Source organism: Prosopis cineraria, unplaced genomic scaffold, assembly GCF_029017545.1.
Source record: "Prosopis cineraria cultivar Desert tree isolate PC_DT_omini unplaced genomic scaffold, ASM2901754v1 PC1037, whole genome shotgun sequence".
Lineage (NCBI taxonomy): Eukaryota > Viridiplantae > Streptophyta > Magnoliopsida > Fabales > Fabaceae > Prosopis > Prosopis cineraria.
In genome coordinates, this window is record NW_026556362.1 from 17,289 (window position 1) to 37,474 (window position 20,186).

Consider the following 20,186-nt stretch of genomic DNA (forward strand, 5'->3'; position numbering starts at 1 on the left):
AAAAATCAGTTGCCATTTTGTTATATAATATCCAATTCATCATAATTTTACTAACATACACATAATTAACATTGCTATGTATTAATTAAATGATTTAACTCTGTGAGTCAACAAAAGGACTACTATTGCATAAAATTTATTCATAAAAGAAAAAAGAGGAAAAGAAGAAAATCCACGAGACCGGTCCGGTCCAGTGAACCGCTTCTGTACTTTTTCCATCCCATTTTGGCCTTCCTCCCACTCGAAAACCTTCTGTGTTCATTTGGTAACAACAACCAGTGCGACTTGAACGGGTTCTCCTTCTCCAATTCATCTTCTTTCTCAGATCTACGGCCAAATCCGATTGAATCCATGGCAACACCTGACCATTTGTTCAATCTTCGCAACAACTTCTACTTGGGTGCCTACCAGGCTGCCATTAACAGCAGCAACGTCAACAATCTCTCCCCAGACGATGCCATCGAGCGAGACTGTCTCGTTCATCGCTGTTACATCGCCCTCGGTCAATTGCAGGTGTCCCATTCCCACTGAATTTCTTTGTTTCTGCAGAATTTTCATGATTTTGCTATCCAATTCCATCCCTGATCTCAAGTTTTCACGCTCAGTTTGTAATCAGCGAGATCGATTCCTCGGCTGCTACTCCTCTTCAGGCAGTGAAATTGTTAGCTCAATATTTCTCGAGCCCTGAAAACAAGGTTGGGTCTTGGGATCTTGCCTATTTTTTCGTTGAAGTATTAATTCATTTTATGCCCATCCTGAGATTATTGGCTTTCACGTTGGAGATCTCATTTTGATTGTTGTCATGTGCAGGAATCTACGATCTCGAGTCTGAAGGAGTGGTTGGCAGATCCTGCTATTGGGAACAACTCTACTTTGAGATTGATTGCTGGGATCGTGTTCATGCACGAACAGGACTACAATGAAGCCCTTAAGCACACGAATGCTGGGGGCACACTGGAACTGTATGTTTTATCTTTATTTCTTTTATTTATTCTTCATCACTATCTAATTTATGCTCTGTGAGAGAATATGTGTAGTCTCTTCTCTACCGGAGATTTATGTGCCTGTTGCATTTGATTTTTAATGAGCGTTTGAGAGATTGGTATCCTTTCTACTTTTCAAGCTCTGTTTATGATATGATAGTTGTTAAAATAATGCTCCGATCTAGGTTGCTTTAACAAAAGTAATGACTTCGGGCACTTACTATGGTGAAACCTGTTATCATTCATGAGTCATGCCATATTAGTTAAGGACGTCCCTTGCTTTTTCTTCCCCACATCGTAGTCAAACATCATTTTACCTGTTGTGAAGCGAATTCCTGGTAGAACCCACCTTTCAACCTGCCTATATATTTCTCATCACCTTCCTTTGTAGCAGCCTGAGCCGATTCTCTTCTCCTACCTTCTGTAAAGCCTGATACTTTTTCTTATCTACCCTAAAAGGCTTTAAAGAACCACTGATCTATTTAATTACTGATTTTGTAGAACCCTTACGTAGTGATTACCTTCTTTTATGAATGAAATTCCAACTACAGTATTCTGGGATCAAATTATAATCCAAAAAGTCAGCATTACTACAATTTTTGCCTTCATTTAATATGTTTTCTTCTTACTTAAAAATGCTTCAACTTGTGCTTTTTTACCTACCTATGTCACTATGTGGCTACTAGGGATTAGGAATGCTTGGGTGACAATACAATTTAAAATCTTTTGTTTCTGATGTCAAAAGTAAGAGCTATATTGTGGAAATAATGTGGTAGGCTTCTTTTGAACATTCATTTCTCTTGAAAAGTTATGCCTTTGCCACTGGCCTTCTTCTTGTTGTTTCTTGAACTGAAGCTTTATTATTTAAATAGGCAAACTGTAATATTTTGCTTGTTCTGCTTTTTCTTTACCAAGAAAATTTTATTTTGATTATTTATGCTCATAACTTCTTAATATATGATGCATGTCTCAAGATTTTCATCAAAGAGAGAATGATTTTGCTTGTGCATTGTGAAAGTTTCTCAGGCTGATTGTACTTAATCTGAATTTTCAGGCATGCCCTGAATGTCCAAATATTTATCAAGATGCATAGGTCCGATTATGCTGAGAGGCAACTTAGGGTCATGCAACAGATTGATGAGGATCACACGCTAACCCAGCTCGCCAATGCATGGCTAAATTTGGCAGTGGTATGCCTAATTTTGTTATGAGTAACTTGGTTTTTTGTACAATAATATGTAATTTGAATTTGATCTATTTATATATTTACTTCGGCAGAAGGGAACTGAGTAAAACTGATATTATTTCTATTCAATTAGGGTGGCTCCAAGATCCAGGAAGCTTATCTTATCTTCCAAGATTTATCAGAGAGGTATCAATCAACCAGTTTGCTTTTAAATGGTAAGGCTGTTTGCTGCATGCACATGGGGAACTTTGACGAAGCTGAAACCCTATTGGTGGAAGCACTGAACAAGGTATGTTTAAAGTAATCAATAGTTCAATGTAGTTGCGCTTTGAAGAAGTCCTGATATATCAAACTATTTTTTTTTAATATTCATTTCTAGATTTGACAAAACACAGCATTGATACAATGCACTCATTTTATTGATTCTATTTTGGATTATTTCTTTGTTTTAGTATCTCATCAATTTTGGACGGGACTTTCAGGTTTAACTGAATCTCAAATCTCCCACCCTTCTTTTTGTAGATATAGTTATTGAACATGTCAGTTATTTTGAATCAGCATATGATACGACTTTCATTTTAAATCTTGTATGTATTGAAAAAGATTTTGTTTATTTGTGCAGGATGCCAGGGATCCTGAAACTCTTGCCAATCTGGTTGTTTGCTGTCTTCATCTTGGCAAACCATCTTCCAAATCTTTCAGGTGAATATGGGAGCATTTCTTTCATCAACTTCTTATCTCTAAATTGTTATATCTCGAACTGGTAATTGGCCTGGTCTCATAAATTTCAACAAGTCATTTAAACTTCCAGACATACAGATAAAAAATGTATGATAAACCGTTGGTTAAATCTACTTTCTATGTTATTGGACCCAATTTTGTTAGAGCCAGCAGTAACTGGGGTATTTTGTTATACGATCAGTGACCCTTTTGTGTCCCTCCTCTGTTCTCACTTGTATGTTATATCTTTTTATTGGATATCTTGACTTCTGATTGAATTTCTTTCATGATGTCGCACTTGCATCATCAACAAGGTGGCCGGATTTTTTTTTTTTTAATTGTTCATGCAAACCTGGTTTTGAAATTCTAAATGAGGTCTTGTGCATTTCATGTGAGTTGTGGCCACTCAGGAATGTGAGATTGGAAATAGTCATGCTAAATGAAATACTTCATTATCTTCACTGGTCACTCGAGTCATCAATTTTGAGTGGTGAATGTGAGGAGAATCATAAAAGGATCTATATAGCTTTTGACATTCTTCAAGGAATTTCAAGTTATTATTCCAAAGAAGCCTAGCTCCTTTATATATTTTTTTGAAACCCTAAATCAGGTCCTGTGCGTTTGGATGAGTCAGGGCCGCCCAAAACATGTGACGTTGGGTCTTGCTAATTGGAATTCTTAAGTTATTTTTAACTGTTTACTTGGGTTAACAATTATGATTAATGGCAGTCTGATAAAAAAGATTTAGGCATTTTGATACTCTTTAAATGATTTTTAAAGGCATCTCTCAGAAGTCTTGTGGCATGTAACATAATGCTAGATATTTTTTATTCGCCTTTAGGTTGTTGCTGTATTTGAGTTTTGACTGGTATTGTTATCTGTTATATCTCCACGCAGTTGATTTGGATCCTTCAAGTAAGGGGGCCCGAGGGTTAGCATAGCGGCCCTATACCTTTATTGACATCAAGAATATAGTTCTTGTCACATCTTATGTCGGTTTTAAATAAGTTAGAACTTGGATGGTCTATTTACTGGGTTCATTCGCCAAAGTCTTTCTTGAAATACTTACCGTTGACGGTTTACCTGTGTGCTTTGAGACGTTGAGGCATTCACTTCATCCTGTTTAGTTAGCTTGTTTCTCTGTTATGGCTTATTTATTGGTTAATGCTCCTGCATCAGTATGGTGCCATCTTGCGGCACCCTATTTGTAATGTAGCTAGCACTCATAAAATGATTTAATTTATGCAGAACTGTTTAAATTTTGCGATTTTTACTTTTTTTAAAGTCTTCTACAAGTAGTGATATAATAGCATTCTGAATTCTTTTCGTGTCTTGAACCTTTACTCCATGCTGCTTGTGTTTTTGAGAGAATTGGTAAATAAACAAATAAAGGAATCTTAGTAAATTATTTTAGCCTGTATTGGGATTCAATACTTTAATCTCCGACTGTTAGCCAAAAAATGAAATTATAATTCATATTTGAATTTTGTTAATGAATAGTAAATGGCCTTTATTATTGTGTTGCAGCCAATTGAAACTTTCGCACCCGGACCATGTGCTTGTTAAACGGGTATCAGCAGCAGAAGAGAGCTTTGATAGAGCACTGCAATCATTTACTTAATTAGTGAGTTGATGATTTAGTTTCTTTTAGCATTTCAATGTTGTTATGTTCTGCTCATGGAGTCTTAATTGTGGCTGTTAAATGCACTAGTTAGAGCACAATGGGTTTGGTGCCCTGTATCAACCAAATTTCATGGCATTGATTGGTTTTACTTTAAGCTTGATGTTGTAACAACTACTTCTCATATTAATATACAAGAAGTTTCTTTATTTTGGATTTTAATTTGACCTGAAATGTAAGAAATTCCATTTATACAGAAACACGCCATAGTTTGGGTCTCAGCGAGATCATGACCTCATGAGACGAAGAGGCTCTTTTAATTAAATTTAATGTCAAAACATTTCTCTTAGCATTTATAATTTTTCTTTGAAATTCTCTTCGGACATATGATCTGCACATGGATGGGATACATAGAGAATTAGGTTAATAGATCAAGCCTTGTTTATTTTTATTTTTCATTTTAGTGGCCAACAAGCATTATTCGATATTATAGAGGTTGACTTGGCCAAAGAAAAAAAAAAAAATCAGCTAGTGGTGCATGTCAAATGACGACAACAACAACAACAAGCCTTTATCCCACTAGGTGGGGTCGGCTACATGGATTGCAAGACGCCATTGTGCTCTATCATTTATTAAGCTTTTAGAAATATTATTAATTAAGAGATCACGTTCAACAACTTCCAAGAGTGTTCTCTTAGGCCTTCCTCTACCTCTCTTAATCGGACTCAAAGTTATATGTTCCACTCTTCTCACTGGTGCCTCCCTTGGCCTTCTTTGTACATGCCCAAACCATCTCAACCGATTTTCTACCATTTTTTCCTCAATAGGTGCCACCCTCACTTTTTCACGTATGTGCTCATTTCGAATTTTATCTTTACGTGTATGTCCGCACATCCATCGTAACATTCTCATCTCTGCTACTCCAACTTTATGCTCTTGCTGTCCCGTTAGAGCCCAGCATTCACTACTATATAACATTGCCGGTCTGATAGCAGTACGATAAAACTTTCCTTTAAGTTTATTAGGCACCTTACGGTCACAAATAACTCCTTTAGCTTTTCTCCAATTAAACCACCCAGCTTGAATTCTATGTGAAATATCTCCACTGATTTCGCCATCATTTTGGATAATGGCTCCCAAATATCTAAACTTTTCCACTTGAGGTATAATTTGATCTCCCAATTTTACTTCCAAATTATTTTCGAATAGTCCTTTATCAAATTTACAATATAAATATTCCGTCTTACTTCTACTCAGACGAAAACCTTTCGACTCCAATGTCCTCCTCCATAACTCAAGTTTGCAATTAACCTCTTCTCTTGTCTCTGCTATAAGAACTATATCATCCGCGAAGAGCATACATTTCGGGATTTCCTCTTGAATATGTTCCGTCAAAACATTTAAAATCAAGTTGAACAAATAAGGACTCAGAGATGATCCCTGATGTAGCCCAATCTTTATAGGAAAATCCTTTGTTTGACCACTAGGCGTTCTTATACTAGTTTTTACCCCCTCATACATATCTTGTATGGCTTTAATATAAGCAATCCGTACTCCCTTTTTTTCCAACGCTTTCCAAAGCACTTCTCTTGGTATACGGTCATAAGCTTTTTCCAAATCAATAAAAACCATGTGTAGATCTTTATTTTTACAACGATACTTTTCCATTAATCCCCTTAGTAGATAAATCGCCTCTGTAGTTGATCTACCTGGCATAAAACCAAATTGATTCTCAGAAATACTTGTCTCCAATCTCAACCTGTGCTCAATTACTTTCTCCCACAATTTCATTGTGTGGCTCATGAGTTTAATCCCTCTATAGTTAGTACAATTCTGAATATCTCCTTTATTTTTATAAATAGGAATTAATGTACTTCTCCTCCACTCATCAGGCATTTTCTTGGACCGTAAAATCACATTAAATAACTTAGTTAACCATCTCACCCCTTCTTCACCTAAACATTTCCACGCTTCGATAGATATACAATCAGGTCCGTTAGCTCTACCATTTGCCATTTTCTTAAGAGCTTCCTTTACCTCCTTATCACGTATTTTTCGATAGAATGACAAATTTTGTTCTCCTTCACCAGTTACTAAATCCTCCAAGTTACTAGATGAATCCTCTCCATCATTGAAAAGTTTAGAAAAATAAGTTTCCCATCTATTTTTAATTTCATCATCTGTAACTAAAATTCTTCCCTCTTCATCCTTAATACACCTTACCTGTTCTAGATCTCTTGATTTTCTTTCCCTACTCTTGGCAATCTTATAAATATTTTGCTCTCCTTCCTTCGTCTCAAGGTTCTTATAAAATTCTTCAAAAGCTTTAGAACGAGCTTCACCCACAGCTCTCTTAGTTTCCTTCTTAGCCATACGGTACCTCTCCCAATTTTCCTCATTGTTACACAAATGTATGGCTTTAAAACAATTCTTCTTATACTTGATTTTGTCCTGTACACTATTATTCCACCACCAAGACTCCTTATCTCTCGGACCAGGACCTTTCGATTCTCCCAAAACTACTTTTGCAACCTCCCGTATCTTTTTAGCCATATCCTCCCATATGATGTTAGCACTTCCCTGAGAATCCCAAATTCCTTTATCCAAAAGATTTCGCTTGAAAATATCTTGCTTCTCACCTTTTAATTGCCACCACCTAATCCTTGGTGTTACTACTTGTCGACGTTTTTGGATTTTACTCATAATACACACATCAAGGACTAGGACCCTATGTTGTGTCGTTACAGCATCTCCAGGGATCACCTTACAATTTTTACAAAGTTTTCTATCTGTGTTCCTAACCAAAAGAAAATCAATCTGCGACCTTGAGGCTCCACTTTTGTAGGTGATGAGATGCTCATCTCTCTTCTTGAAACAAGTGTTGGCAATCTTAAAATCATACGCCAATGAGAAATCAAGAAGAGTTTGCCCTTCATTGTTTAGCTCTCCAAAACCAAAACCACCATGCACCCTCGCATACTGACCAGCTTCCCTCCCGACATGCCCATTAAAGTCTCCTCCAATAAAAATCTTTTCACTCTGTGGTATGTGTCGAATCAACCCCTCCAGATCCTCCCAAAATAATTCCTTAAGACTGGCTTCTATCCCGACTTGCGGCGCATAAGCGCTAACAATATTAACAGTCTCACGTCCAATTATCATTTTTAAAGAAATAATTCTGTCTCCAATTCTGCTAACTTCTACAACGTTCTTCTTCCACTCCTTATCTATAATGATGCCTACTCCATTGCGTGCACTTACTTTTCCTGTATACCAAAGTTTGAAACCTTGAATATCCTTAGCTTCTTCTCCACGCCATTTTGTTTCTTGCAAGCAAAGGATATTGATTTTCCTTTGAATCATAACCCCTACAACCTCTATAGATTTACAATTTAATGTCCCAACATTCCAAGTACCAAATCTAATTTTGCTCTTATGGACTAACTTCTTTAGCCGCGTGCGTCCAGAATGACGCGGTAGCCCTTGCTCATTTAACACTACATCCGGGCGCCGATGCAGCGGCTCTAACTCACTTATCACTGTACTCGAGCCATGCAGCGCGTTACTTACGGGCAACGACCTAGCATTAACATTATAACGTCTATTGTCCATGTTCATGATAGATTCAACAAATTTTTACATTGGCTGTTGATGGCCTAACACAACCCTCCTCCTTTACCCGGGCTTGGGACCGGCTATAAACATAGGCGGAGTTTGCATGTCAAATGACAATTTATGTTAAAAAAATTTTAAAAATAAAAAATGTTTTGAAGATCTAACCTTATGGTCGGTATATTTTAAAATTATAAAATATTTTTTGAAGGTTTAAAATTATTTTAAGATATGTAACTAACGAAATTCTGTTTTACAAACCGACTTAGCAACGTAAGATTTGTTCTAAAAATTCTGTTTCTTCTCAAAAAGCACTGGCCACATGAAGATTTGTATTCTTTGAGATCCTTTCCATCTTCAGGCTTGCTTCCAAACCTGATCCGTACCAGTGGCCGAGCCGGATCTGGGTGGGAGAAAATTCATTCGCATATTAATAATTGAAAAAACAATAATAAAGAATTATTTTATAAATGATAATTGTTTTATAAAATAATATATGTATTTGGGTGTGACGAAATCGTGTACTAAAATTTACTGAACTTTAAGTTTCCAAATTTTAAGTTTGAATTTAGATTAAAAAGTAACATGAAATGGATTTAAAATGTAAAATATTAAAGTAAGAAGGTGCAAAATATAAAAAGAATAGTGTAAAATATGAAAATCTATATTCCTGTGCTTGTAATTTTTTCGGATCAAATGCATGTGCCCCCACCCAAAAAATAAAAAATAAAAAAATAACTGTCTGTAACACTTGTGGAAATAGGATTAAGAATTTTATACCTGGGAGCCACCCAAATATGATCACTCGTATTAAGTAACCATCTAATACCATTATCATTAACATCCTTGCTTGTATTAGAGTTTTATATTAATAAAAAATTAAGATTTATCAGTTACATCAAAATAATATTTTGGAAGAATTGAAGAACTCACCACACACTTAATATAGTTGCGTTTAGGGACGAATCTAAAGTTTCATGGTTGGAGGCCAAACTAAAAATAAAATAAGAAATTGTGGGGAGCGGGGATCTAGTTTAAACCATTTTACAAAAAATAAAATTTTTACTAAAGGTTGTGTGATCTAGGCGGGATGAACCCCTCCTTGCCTCCTATAGATTTGTCTATGATTGTGATTAATTCTCTAATATTTCTCTTACTAACTTTTCCTTTTGTTCCTTTTTCAATGTCAATGTAAACTTTTTTTTCCAGCCTTCTTCAAGTCCCAAATAGGCCCGGTTCTTATACCATATTATCATATTATACTAATTACAGAGTAAGGATTATCACTTACACCAAAAATAATTTATTTTACAAGAACTCACCACACGTCTTTATAATTGTGACTAATTCTCTAATCACTCGATGTAAGATTATTATGCATCTAATAATTCGAAATTGCAGGGAAAGCTCTGATTTGTTGAACCACAGAATGAGACAGATAATTATTGAGGTTATCAAGATTCCATTGGCCATTAGAGTTTACCATCTCACTTTCTTTCACAATGGCTAGCTCAACTGGAAGAGAGCCTTCAGCCCTTCACTATGTAGCCGCTTGTCTTTCTAGAAAAAAGTAATATAACCATCACGAATATCTTTGCCAATATGACACACAACTTTCAGCCACAAATCCTCCTCACTCTTCCACAAATTAGAGTCCCAATTCTTGCTAATTGCATACTGAAGCCAATTTGCTTCCCTACAGTATTTCCCTTTTTGATTATTCTAGCACAAAAACTGTTTGAATTTTCAAGAAAGCACCAATTTCATATCATAAACATAAAAGTTCATAATCGCAAATACAATCATATATTAAAATTAAACTCCTGATTACCCACCTCTTTGACTACCACCCCAAAGTATGAATTTAGATTTCCAAGGGAGCTTTCCAACAACTTCAAATGCTCCAAGAGTAGTCAATCTACATATTGGATTAACAAATATCATTAATGATTAATTATCATTAATTAGCCCTTAATCATGATTAACACCTAATACCTTCCATTAATGATATTAGCTATAAACAACCCCATTTTTAGCTTCCATAAACGTATTTAACCTTCATTAAGTTTAACTAACATTGTTAAACCATTTCATTAGCTTAGTCTAGCTTATTTAATACTAGGGTTAACTCTAAACTTGTCATTAACACCCATAACCACCGCTATTAGCATAAACCTAATATTAGAAACATAAAACAACACCTTTAGCCTCCATTAGAGTCATTAGAGTGGAGTAACTTGGCTGCCATTTTTGGACAGCAGCTTCCATACCCAAAACCCCATGAAAATGCAAGAAGAATGGAGGAGAAGGGAAAAAGAACCTTACCTAAGGGTTGATTGCTCCAATAAGCTTCTCTTGAATGGAAATGCAAGCCCTAGCAAAGAGGAGGTGCTCCTCTCATAGTTACTCACTCAACTTTCCCTTCTGTTATGTTTGTTACACATTTTTGGTGATTTAAAATTTAATGTATCTGTCGCAGTGCATAGAGCAATCTACCATAGCAAATTGCCTAAAATAGAAACCCTACTAAAGCCCAATAATTTGGACTCAAAGAGGCCGAATAGCTTCCCAAGCCCTATTCCATGGACCATATAGGGTTTAATAGACCTAAATAGCCATCCAATTAAACTTTCTAATTAATTCAATTCTCAATTTTCATTATTAATTAATTAAGCTTCTCACTTAATTTAATCACTTTTTGAATTAAATTTTGAGATGTTACAACTCTCTGCTCTTATAAGAATTTTGTCCCAAAAATTGGACAAACTCAATAATTAATAAATCACAAGTATTAGATAAATCAATCAAAATAGCCACTAATCAATTATTCAAGCAATAAACACTCAATCAAACAGAACAACATATCAATCAATCACTTAATCATACCTATGCAAACAAATGTGAATATTGCTAATGTATCTTCTTCTTGGTTTCCCAAGTGGCATCTTTAGGTCATCTCATGTCTTTTCACACCACTTTCACTAATTAAATTATCTTATTCCTCAGTCTCTTCTCCTTAGTGCCCATAATTTACCCTGGCTCAATCCAATATATGAGATTCTCATGAAGCTCTACGTCTTCTAGCTTAATGATGTGCAATAGATTAGGATGATACTTCTTCAATAGAGAGATGTGAAACACATCATGCATACTCGATAGGTGAGGTGGTGAGCGATCCTTCAACTAGCCTATACTTGTCTAAAATCTCAAATGGGCTGATAAACCTCAAGGTCATCTTCTTTGCATAAATGGACTATCCAATTCAAGTCATTAGTGTCACTCTTAGGAAGACATGGTCCCCAACCATGAACTCTAGTGGTCTATGCTTTTTATCTACATAGTTTTTATGTTGACTCTGGGCAGTCAATAACAAATTGAAACGGAGAGGAATGAGATTGCAACAATGGAATGGTGAGGCTAATAGAGAGAAGGACACATGTAAAGTTACCTTACCTCATCTTTAAACAATAAAAACAATATCAAAAATTGAGAAAAATTGAATCAATTTTTTTTCGTTTTCAAAAGCAAAAAAATAAAAATTGTTTGGTTAAGTGTTTTGGATTTAAGTATTTCCAAAACCATTCTCATTTTTTATCTTTAAAAAAATAAAAATGGAAATAACTTGGAATTATTTTTTGTTTTCTTTTTTATTTTTAAAGTATATATATTTGACTATTGTAAATTATCTTCAAATATGGTCAACTATTATTATAGGCCATCATCATTAACTATTATTCACCACCATTATCAATTTTTTTAACTCTAAAATTACTTTCAAATTGACATAATGAAATGAATTTTTATTCTGTTTTGTTTTCAAAAACATTTTTTAAAAATTAGTTTATTTTTTTAAAAAAATATAGCACAAAACCAAACAGGTTCTAAGTGTCAAAAGTTCTAGAACAAGGGATAATTTTATTTACTCCTTCCATTCAATATTATAAGGCACTTTGACCCAAATTACACCTCCAATGAATTAATTAATTAATTGTTTCATGTTTATCCTTATTTGATAGGGTGGCTCAATTAGAAACTTATTGATTATATTGTTAATACAATAAATGAAAGTGTAAAATATGTCCAAAGTTAAATATGGAAGAATTTGTGGAGATAATAAATCATCAAGTGAAATGGATACTAATTAAGAAAAAAAAGTATTCCTCACAAAAAACTTGTAGAATAAATAAAGGGTTAAGGTATAATTTTGCAAATAAACTATTTTCAGAAGAGCAATATTGCCCCTAAAACTATTCATCGTAGCAATGTCGTCCCTAAATTAATTAAATCAGAGCAATGTTGCCCTCATTGTTTAAAAATCAAAAACGTCTGTTAGCTGAAGCCAGTAGGATCCACTTTTCATTATCTCTCTCTACTCTCTGCTTTCTCTTCTCTCTCTTACTTGATTGATTTGTTCCACATGGAGAAGGAAAACAAGAACCTCTTTAATAGCTTTTAGAGTAGCATAGAAAGCATGTTCATGACCAAGGTGCACAAGACAATGGTATCCTTTACAATGATCATAGAATGCAGGGTAAGAAGTAAACCCTTAGCTATTTTGTCTAATAGTGCAAGCATATGATAGAGCACTTCCATGTCCATTAACATTGTCTATCTCTCTTCACTTTTCATAATATTCATGTTTGTCTTGCTAAAATTAGTAGCTTTCATGGCGGCGAATGTTAGAAGGAGAAGAAGAGGGGGTGAAAAGAAGAAGAGTAGTAAAATTAGGGAAGTTGAAAAGGGTAAAAGATTCTCTGAGAGAGAGGACAGCAACTTTGTAGGTAGTAGCAACCATTTCAAGAGTGGGGTAACCATATGAGAGACTTGTTAGGTTAGTTCACTTCACAGACCTATTTGTTAATATTTCTTCATTGAATGTCCTTGTACATGAGGCACCTCATCTCCTTGAATTTTGTTCTTCTAACTTTTTATAGGGTGGTGTAGGATGGATTGGTGGTGGCGTATGTACTAGTAGATTGAAAAGGACTAATAAGGCTATATAATAGACCTTGGATTGGGACATAGTGGAGATAACTTAGAAAAGGAAAATGTGTAACACACCCTGTGGTAGGGATGATGGACAATAACATGAATAAGGAAGTGTAGAAGATGTTGTCATACAAGAATGAGATTGGGTTAGTTGTCATGAGCAAAGGATCAAAGGTGATTCTGACCTAACACCAAATCATGATCTTAAAGACAGTGGCTGAATTCAAGAAGTGGAAGGAGTTCATAGTTAGAGCATCTTCCTTATTGCTAATTGAACATAAAACCATGTTCATTGGCAGAGGCATAACTAGCATCCAAAGCATCTTCCTTATTAATGCCATTATTATTTAAGTCATCCTATAGACAAGCTTCAAGGTGGCTCTATTTTTCTATTACCAATAGGGACTTTAATTGAACAATCAAGTAGGAAAGTAGAGAGAGATAATGAAAAGTAGGTTCTATTAGCTTTAGTTAATAGAAACTTACAATTTTTAAATAATAAAGGCAACATTGCTCTGATTTAATTAGTTTAGAGGGATACTACTATGATGAATAGTTTAAAGTCAATATTAATTCTATGAGAATAGTTTAGAGGTAAAATACACCTTAACCCGTAAATAAATAATAACTCATATAGTTAATTCCATTTACAAGCTATATATGAATGATATATTGCCATCTTATTAATGAAAGGCAAGCAATGTGCTTTTGAATTAAAGAACAAACTTATTATCAAAACAATCATTAATGGATATAGAATTAATAAGGATAATGGATAAGCTAGAATTGTTCATTCCATAGTTGTCTAGAATAAGACTCATGTAAATTGAAATGTTAAGGTGGGCAATACTACTATGTTATAGTGATCTCCTTAAAGGTTTTATTGATCTTGAAGCTACTACTTGCCTTTGCACTGCATCTATGGTTTTATATGGAGAAGAAGGTGCTAGTATTGATTATGGCGGTGTACATGAAGTAGAAGAGTTGACCATGTTGAAGAAAAGAAGGTTAATGAGATTAAGAAGAAAAGGGATTATGAGACCCTTGAAACAAGACACGTTGTTTACAAACACTATTAGTGATTACTATTATAAAGATTATTGGCTTGAGGATGAGTGATTTTTGGATGAAGATTGATAAGGTACTGAAAGGGGATTTATATAATTAGGGATCTGTGGGTTTCTTTTATATTTTAGCTTCAAATAATTAGATGTATCACATGGGTCACGTTAGGATTAAAATTGTCATGTAACATCAAAAAGACTAGCATAAGAATATAATTATAGGCACAAGACTTCTTAAGTGAGAGAGGGTTACCAATTTTCTGCATCAGCGGCTACTTGCACCGACTAATGGATCAAGTAGGATAGAAGAACAACCACATCTCCAGAGGTTAAGGCACCAAATGGGGTAATGGTGAGAGAACACTATTATAAAAGGACATTTTACATAAGTGTAAAAACATGTTGTTTAGAATGTCTACATTACTGGTATACATTATATTAACATAACATGTATAAAAAGTCAACTTTCTACAATGGCTTTAATGATAAAAGGTGTAGAAAGTTTTTTTTTTAAAGAATGGTTATGGGGAACATTTACCTTTTTTTTATATAAAATGACAAATAGTTGAAATACAGTTAAAAAGATGAAAAAGAAATATAAAAGAAAGAAACTAAAGAAAGAAGAAAAAAGATAGAAGATAAATGTTTGCTTGAATGGGGGTTGATTTTAAGCTTTCTACACAAATGATGTTGAAGTTTGTGAGTAGAAAATGAATGTCCCTTACTATCACCAAGCTGAAACCCTCTAGTTGAGAGTTCATTCATAAAACAATTCGGCCAACATAGCTAGATGAGATCATACAAACAAGTATTTATAAGATCAAGAGTGATGGATATAACCCATGGCAGAGTAGATTAAAGGCATAGAATTTCAAAGTTGCTCAAGGTAGAAGACTTGCATTTTGACTAGGAGAACCTGACAACCTATTGCCTTTGATAAAGAACAAGAATGCCAATTATTGTGAAAACACTCCTTTTTTTATGCAGATGAAGTACCATTCTAATTCATAGAATAGATAAAAGCTCTTATTAAGGGAATTAGTTAGAATATGCTTGCTTGATGGGTTGCAAAGGCTATTAATATATCATATGCATGAAAATCTCTTTCATCCTAGGTAGAAATATGCTTCAAGAAATGATATGAGTGATGAAATTCTTATATAGCTCTGCTCAAATTAAGCTTGTAACCATTATAAATGATAGAATTTGGGATCTTTTAAATACTATGGGCTAAAAATATGAATTTCTCAAGTAAATCCATTTCTTTATCCAAAAGTAGTCTTCTAACGAAACCCTTATGAGGCTGCAAAAAACCTAAACAATTCAAGAAATCTATCTTGATTGAAAGAGAGCCAAATTAGATAGCCTTAGGAGAGGGCATTCGAAAAAAAAGGTGGCAAATTGATTCCTCACCTTGACATCCAAATGAACATTTATTGTTAAAAAACAAATAATGCCATTAGAGAATGTCATTGGTAGGCAAAGCTTCATAAAGAAGCTTCCAAAAAAAAAGACCAGTATTTTAGAAGGAAGTTTAATCTTCCAAAAAAAGCAGCTATAGGAAATTATTGTCGTGAAAGTTTCTCCATTCCCTTAAAATTCATTTAAATCCATCCTTAGCATTGTACAAACTAGAGGCACATCCTTGCCATATGAACTTGTCATGTTGCCTTGAGAAAGAAATAGGGGCAAAGAAGATCTTCTTAACAATCTGACTCGAATAAATTAAGTTCAAGGCATCAACATTCCCTTTGAAATGGAGCCAAGAGGAGTTGGAATGAATGATGAGATTAGATACTTTAAGTTGCCCAAAAGTTAGGTTATATGAAAGAGAATCTTCCCAAAACTTATCAATGACTCTGATATTCTCCTTGTTTTTAATATTTCATTCAAGATGCCTGATTATGATGTCTAAACAACTGAAAATGCCTTTCCACATCCAAGAAGTATTATGAGGAATTTTGAAAAGAAAAAGTAATCTAAAATCCAAATATTTCCTCTTCAAAGAAAATCCGACAAGTGAATTATCAGGAGATTGAATTAACCTTCAAATATGTTTTGTTAGAAGACTTTTGTTAACTAAATGAATAGGCTTAAGACCCATTCCTTTTGATTGTTTATGAGAGAAGAGAGATTCTTATTTTCTAGATTCATCCTTTTTTTACCATCTTGAATACCCAATTTTGAATCAATCTTGTTATAAATAGTCAAAAGGTAGTTTAGCATGGGTGAGTAAGTAAATATTTGTAACAGAAAGTACTGAGTTGATCAAAATTAATCTAAAAGCTTGAGAAAGAGTAGATATCTTCAAATAAGTCAATATTTTGTCAATAGCTTCCTTTATTTGGGAGTGTAAGTCAAACTTATCTTTACCTAGATCAACCCAAGTTTTAAGATATTTTTCAATCTTGTCATCTAGGGGAAAACCTAGGTAATCTGCCCATTCTTCCTTGAGAAAATGACAAGTGTTAGCACTCATAATAAAAGAAGACTTAGCAAAGTCAATTTTCTGACTTGAAGTTCTACAAAATTCCTCCAAGGTAGCTTTAAGGGATTCTAAATTTCTTCTTGTACACTTGAAGAATAGTAGAGAATCATATGCATACAAGAGGTGAGAAATTGGTTTTGCAAAATGACAAACCTTAATTCCTTTACAAAGACGTCTCTCTTTTTGATTCTGAATCATACATGATAAAACAATAGCAGTTAAAATGAAGAGATAAGGAGATAAAGGATCCCCTTATCTAATCCGTCTAGAAGGCCGTATAGTCCTTGATAGGTTTCCATTGAAGAGGAGCTACTATTTGACACTGGATATGCATTGATGAATTAGGTTAATCCATTTTTGTGGAAAATTCATTCTGATCAAGATTGTAGAAGGGAAAGACCATGAGACTTTATCAAAGGCCTTAGAGGAGTCTATTTTAATAGCACCCAATTTAGTCTTGAATATGCATGATGAATTTGATACATAATATTTGAAGCCAAGAGAATGTTATCAATAATCAATCTATCCTTCAAGAAAGCACTCTAATTTTGAAGGATTAGAAAATTAAGAATACCTTTAAGATGATTGTAGAGAGGCTTTGAGACAATTTTGTAGGTAGTGTTGCAAAGACAATTGGGCAAAGATCCTTGAAACTCTTAATTTGACCACCCTTCAAGATTAAGGTAATATGACTTTTATTTAAGGTTTTAAGAATGAACTCATAATCCCAATATGCTTTGCCCTTAAATTACAAGTTCTGGAATATTTGGGACCTCTGTACTCCTCTTTGGTGTAATATTTTGTTTTTTAAATTTTTCAAAATGGTGAAACATTGTCCCTACCATAAATGTTACTTTGACCGTTAGTTGGCAAAAAAATTACAAGAAAACCTCAAAAATTATGGAAAGGACCAAGGAAATTATAGAAAAGATACTATAAGAAGATTAATACCGGTTAAGTTCTTTAAATTACAACAAATATCAAAAGACACGTTATTTTTTTCTATGTAGAGACCAAAATACCATTTTAACCATCCATTCTAGCCAACTGTTAGGTGATACTATTACTAACAACAATACTAGTAAGTAACTAAAAATATTGTGTTTATTATTATTATTATTATTATTATTATTATTATTATTTATAAATATTCTCCCAAAATTTATAATTCTTCTTTTAAAATTAACAACTCAACTGGCATATATGAGATTTATAGATAAATGCTTTTCAGCTAAACTATTATATTTACATAGGAAAATGATGGTATGAATTTTCTTACTATAGGATCCTTTCTGCAATTTTCTTGATCATTTTTTATAATTTTTAGGTTTTTTATAATTTTTTTGGTCAACTAACGATCAACACTAACATTTGTTAAAAGTTAGGGCAATGCTACATTGTTTTGAAATGATGAAGGGAAACATTACACAAAAATGAATTCAAAGTCTCAAACACTTCAAAACTTATAGTACAAGAACAAATTTGTTCTTTAACCGAAAAAAATAGGGGCATTTAGCTCCAATAAAAAAAAAAACCCCATAGAATACCACAAAAATGACTTTTGATATGCTACATTCACTCAACAAATGTGCATAAATGAACATGGAAATATGAGAACGAAACCAAGACATCATAAACTCAACTAAGATATATAAAAGACACCAAAATAATAAAAGGAATACTACATTTGGTGGTTCTGTTTAAACAGAACACATAAATCATCATTAGCGATGATAATACTGCTCAGTTTCATTGCGTGATTGCAACTTTAACACATGTAGTTCCCAATCCAAGAATAAATTTCGAAACTAATTAAGAACAAAACATAAAATATATTCAAACTGTTTATAAGGCATTGTATATAATTTTTTTTTCAGTAGTGATTTTGAGGGAACTAGAATTAAGTTAAAAGTTTATGGTAAAAAAAAAGAATTAAGTTAAAACTTAATTTCTTGCTTAATTATAAATTTCGACAACTAGTATCACGTGTCAAACATGGATTCTCCCTTGTTGAAACTCACAATTATAGCTTTGTTACAATATTTCTTATAAATTTTAAAATAATTATTTTTCGCAAATATTGTATATAAAGAATTTCAAATCCTTTTGAATTTCTGTCATATAATTGTAAAAGCAGCAGAGGATCGAGGCCCGTGTCACCACTTCCTCCCTCATTGTCCTCAGAAATTTGCACCATCTTTGATGTCTTTTTAAATGAACATAATTACACTAATTAATTTAATCAACAGAAGGCCAAGCAAGCAACTTGTTAATACAATAATGACAATAAAATATATGTGTCCAAAGTTAAATGCGGAAGAATATGTGGAGACGATAAATTGAAAGTAAAACGAATACTAATTAAAAAACAGTACAACTCAAAACTTGCAGAATAAATAAATAAATAATACTCAGACAATTAATCAATTCCATTCACAAGCTATGAATGACAAATTTCCATCTTAATGAATGGCATGCAAGTGCCTTTGAACCAAAACACACAGAGAAACAAGAAAAACAAACTTATTGAAACATATTACATCAATGGAATATAAAAAAAAAAAAAAAAAGAAAAAATAAGATTGACCTAAGGACACTGGAAACCAGAGTTGTTCATTCCACAGTTGTTAAGAATGAGACTCAAAGAAATTGGAATGTTGAGGTTGATGCCGAGAACATTAGCCTTAAGGGCAGTGCAAAGGCAGGCAGCAACTTCAAGATCAACCAAACCCTTAAGGAGACTGCAGCATGGCAGTGTTGGTGGTGATCCAACCTTCACATTCACCAAATTCAACACATTGGCACATACACCCAACTTCAGGGCATCCAGCGGACAACGCCGATTGGACGAGGAAGGCGATGACGGAGAAGAAGGCGTCGTCGGCGTGCACGGAGCAGCAGAGCTGACCATGGTGAAGAAAAGAAGGTTGAGAGTGAGGAGAAGAGGGACTGCGAGACCCTTGGAAGCCATATTCTTCACAAACACTATAATTAAGTGATGTTTACTATTATGAAGATTATTGGCTTTGAGAGTGAGTGATTTTTGGATGAAGATTGAGGAGGCATTGGATGGGGATTTATAGTTGGGGATTTGCAGGTTTCTGTTGTATTTTAATTTGAAATAATTTGATGTACCATGTGGCAATGTTGGGATTAAAATTATCGTGTAAAATCAAAAAGGCTGGCTAGGAATATACGCTAGTTGTCCAATTGTCGTGTAATGAATTATACATCTGGTCGTTTCAATGATTTTTTTTTTTTGGTGGTAGAATGGCAATTTGGCTTATATTAAACTATAAGACTTAAGAGTGTGCATGCAGGATCCTAAACGAATTTTTAATTCATTTTCACCTCTTAACATTTAATATCACAGCAATCTTCTCCCTATCGCTAATTTTGATTGTTAGTTAATAAGAAAATTATATAAAAATTACAATAAAGAATCAAAAATTACATAAAATTATAAATAATTAAGTACCATGTAAAAAAATTAATAGTGATTAGATTCCCTAACAGTCCTTTT

At 33.8% G+C, this 20,186-nt stretch overlaps 2 protein-coding genes across 2 annotated transcripts; one reads left to right on the forward strand and one right to left on the reverse strand.

Moving 5' to 3' along the window:
* Nucleotides 1-244: 244 nt before the first annotated feature.
* On the forward strand, nt 245-4,732 carry LOC129299114 (coatomer subunit epsilon-1-like). Its single transcript, XM_054937555.1, has 7 exons — nt 245-513; nt 606-695; nt 811-962; nt 2,038-2,173; nt 2,303-2,458; nt 2,792-2,871; nt 4,417-4,732. Exons 1-7 carry the CDS (start codon nt 352-354, stop codon nt 4,508-4,510), a joined length of 870 nt encoding a protein of 289 aa, XP_054793530.1. The 5' UTR covers nt 245-351; the 3' UTR covers nt 4,511-4,732.
* A 14,270-nt stretch (nt 4,733-19,002) lies between these two features.
* On the reverse strand, nt 19,003-19,717 carry LOC129299115 (14 kDa proline-rich protein DC2.15-like). Its single transcript, XM_054937557.1, has one exon. The coding sequence runs from the start codon at nt 19,632-19,634 to the stop codon at nt 19,251-19,253; it is 384 nt and encodes a 127-aa protein (XP_054793532.1). The 5' UTR covers nt 19,635-19,717; the 3' UTR covers nt 19,003-19,250.
* Nucleotides 19,718-20,186: the final 469 nt, after the last annotated feature.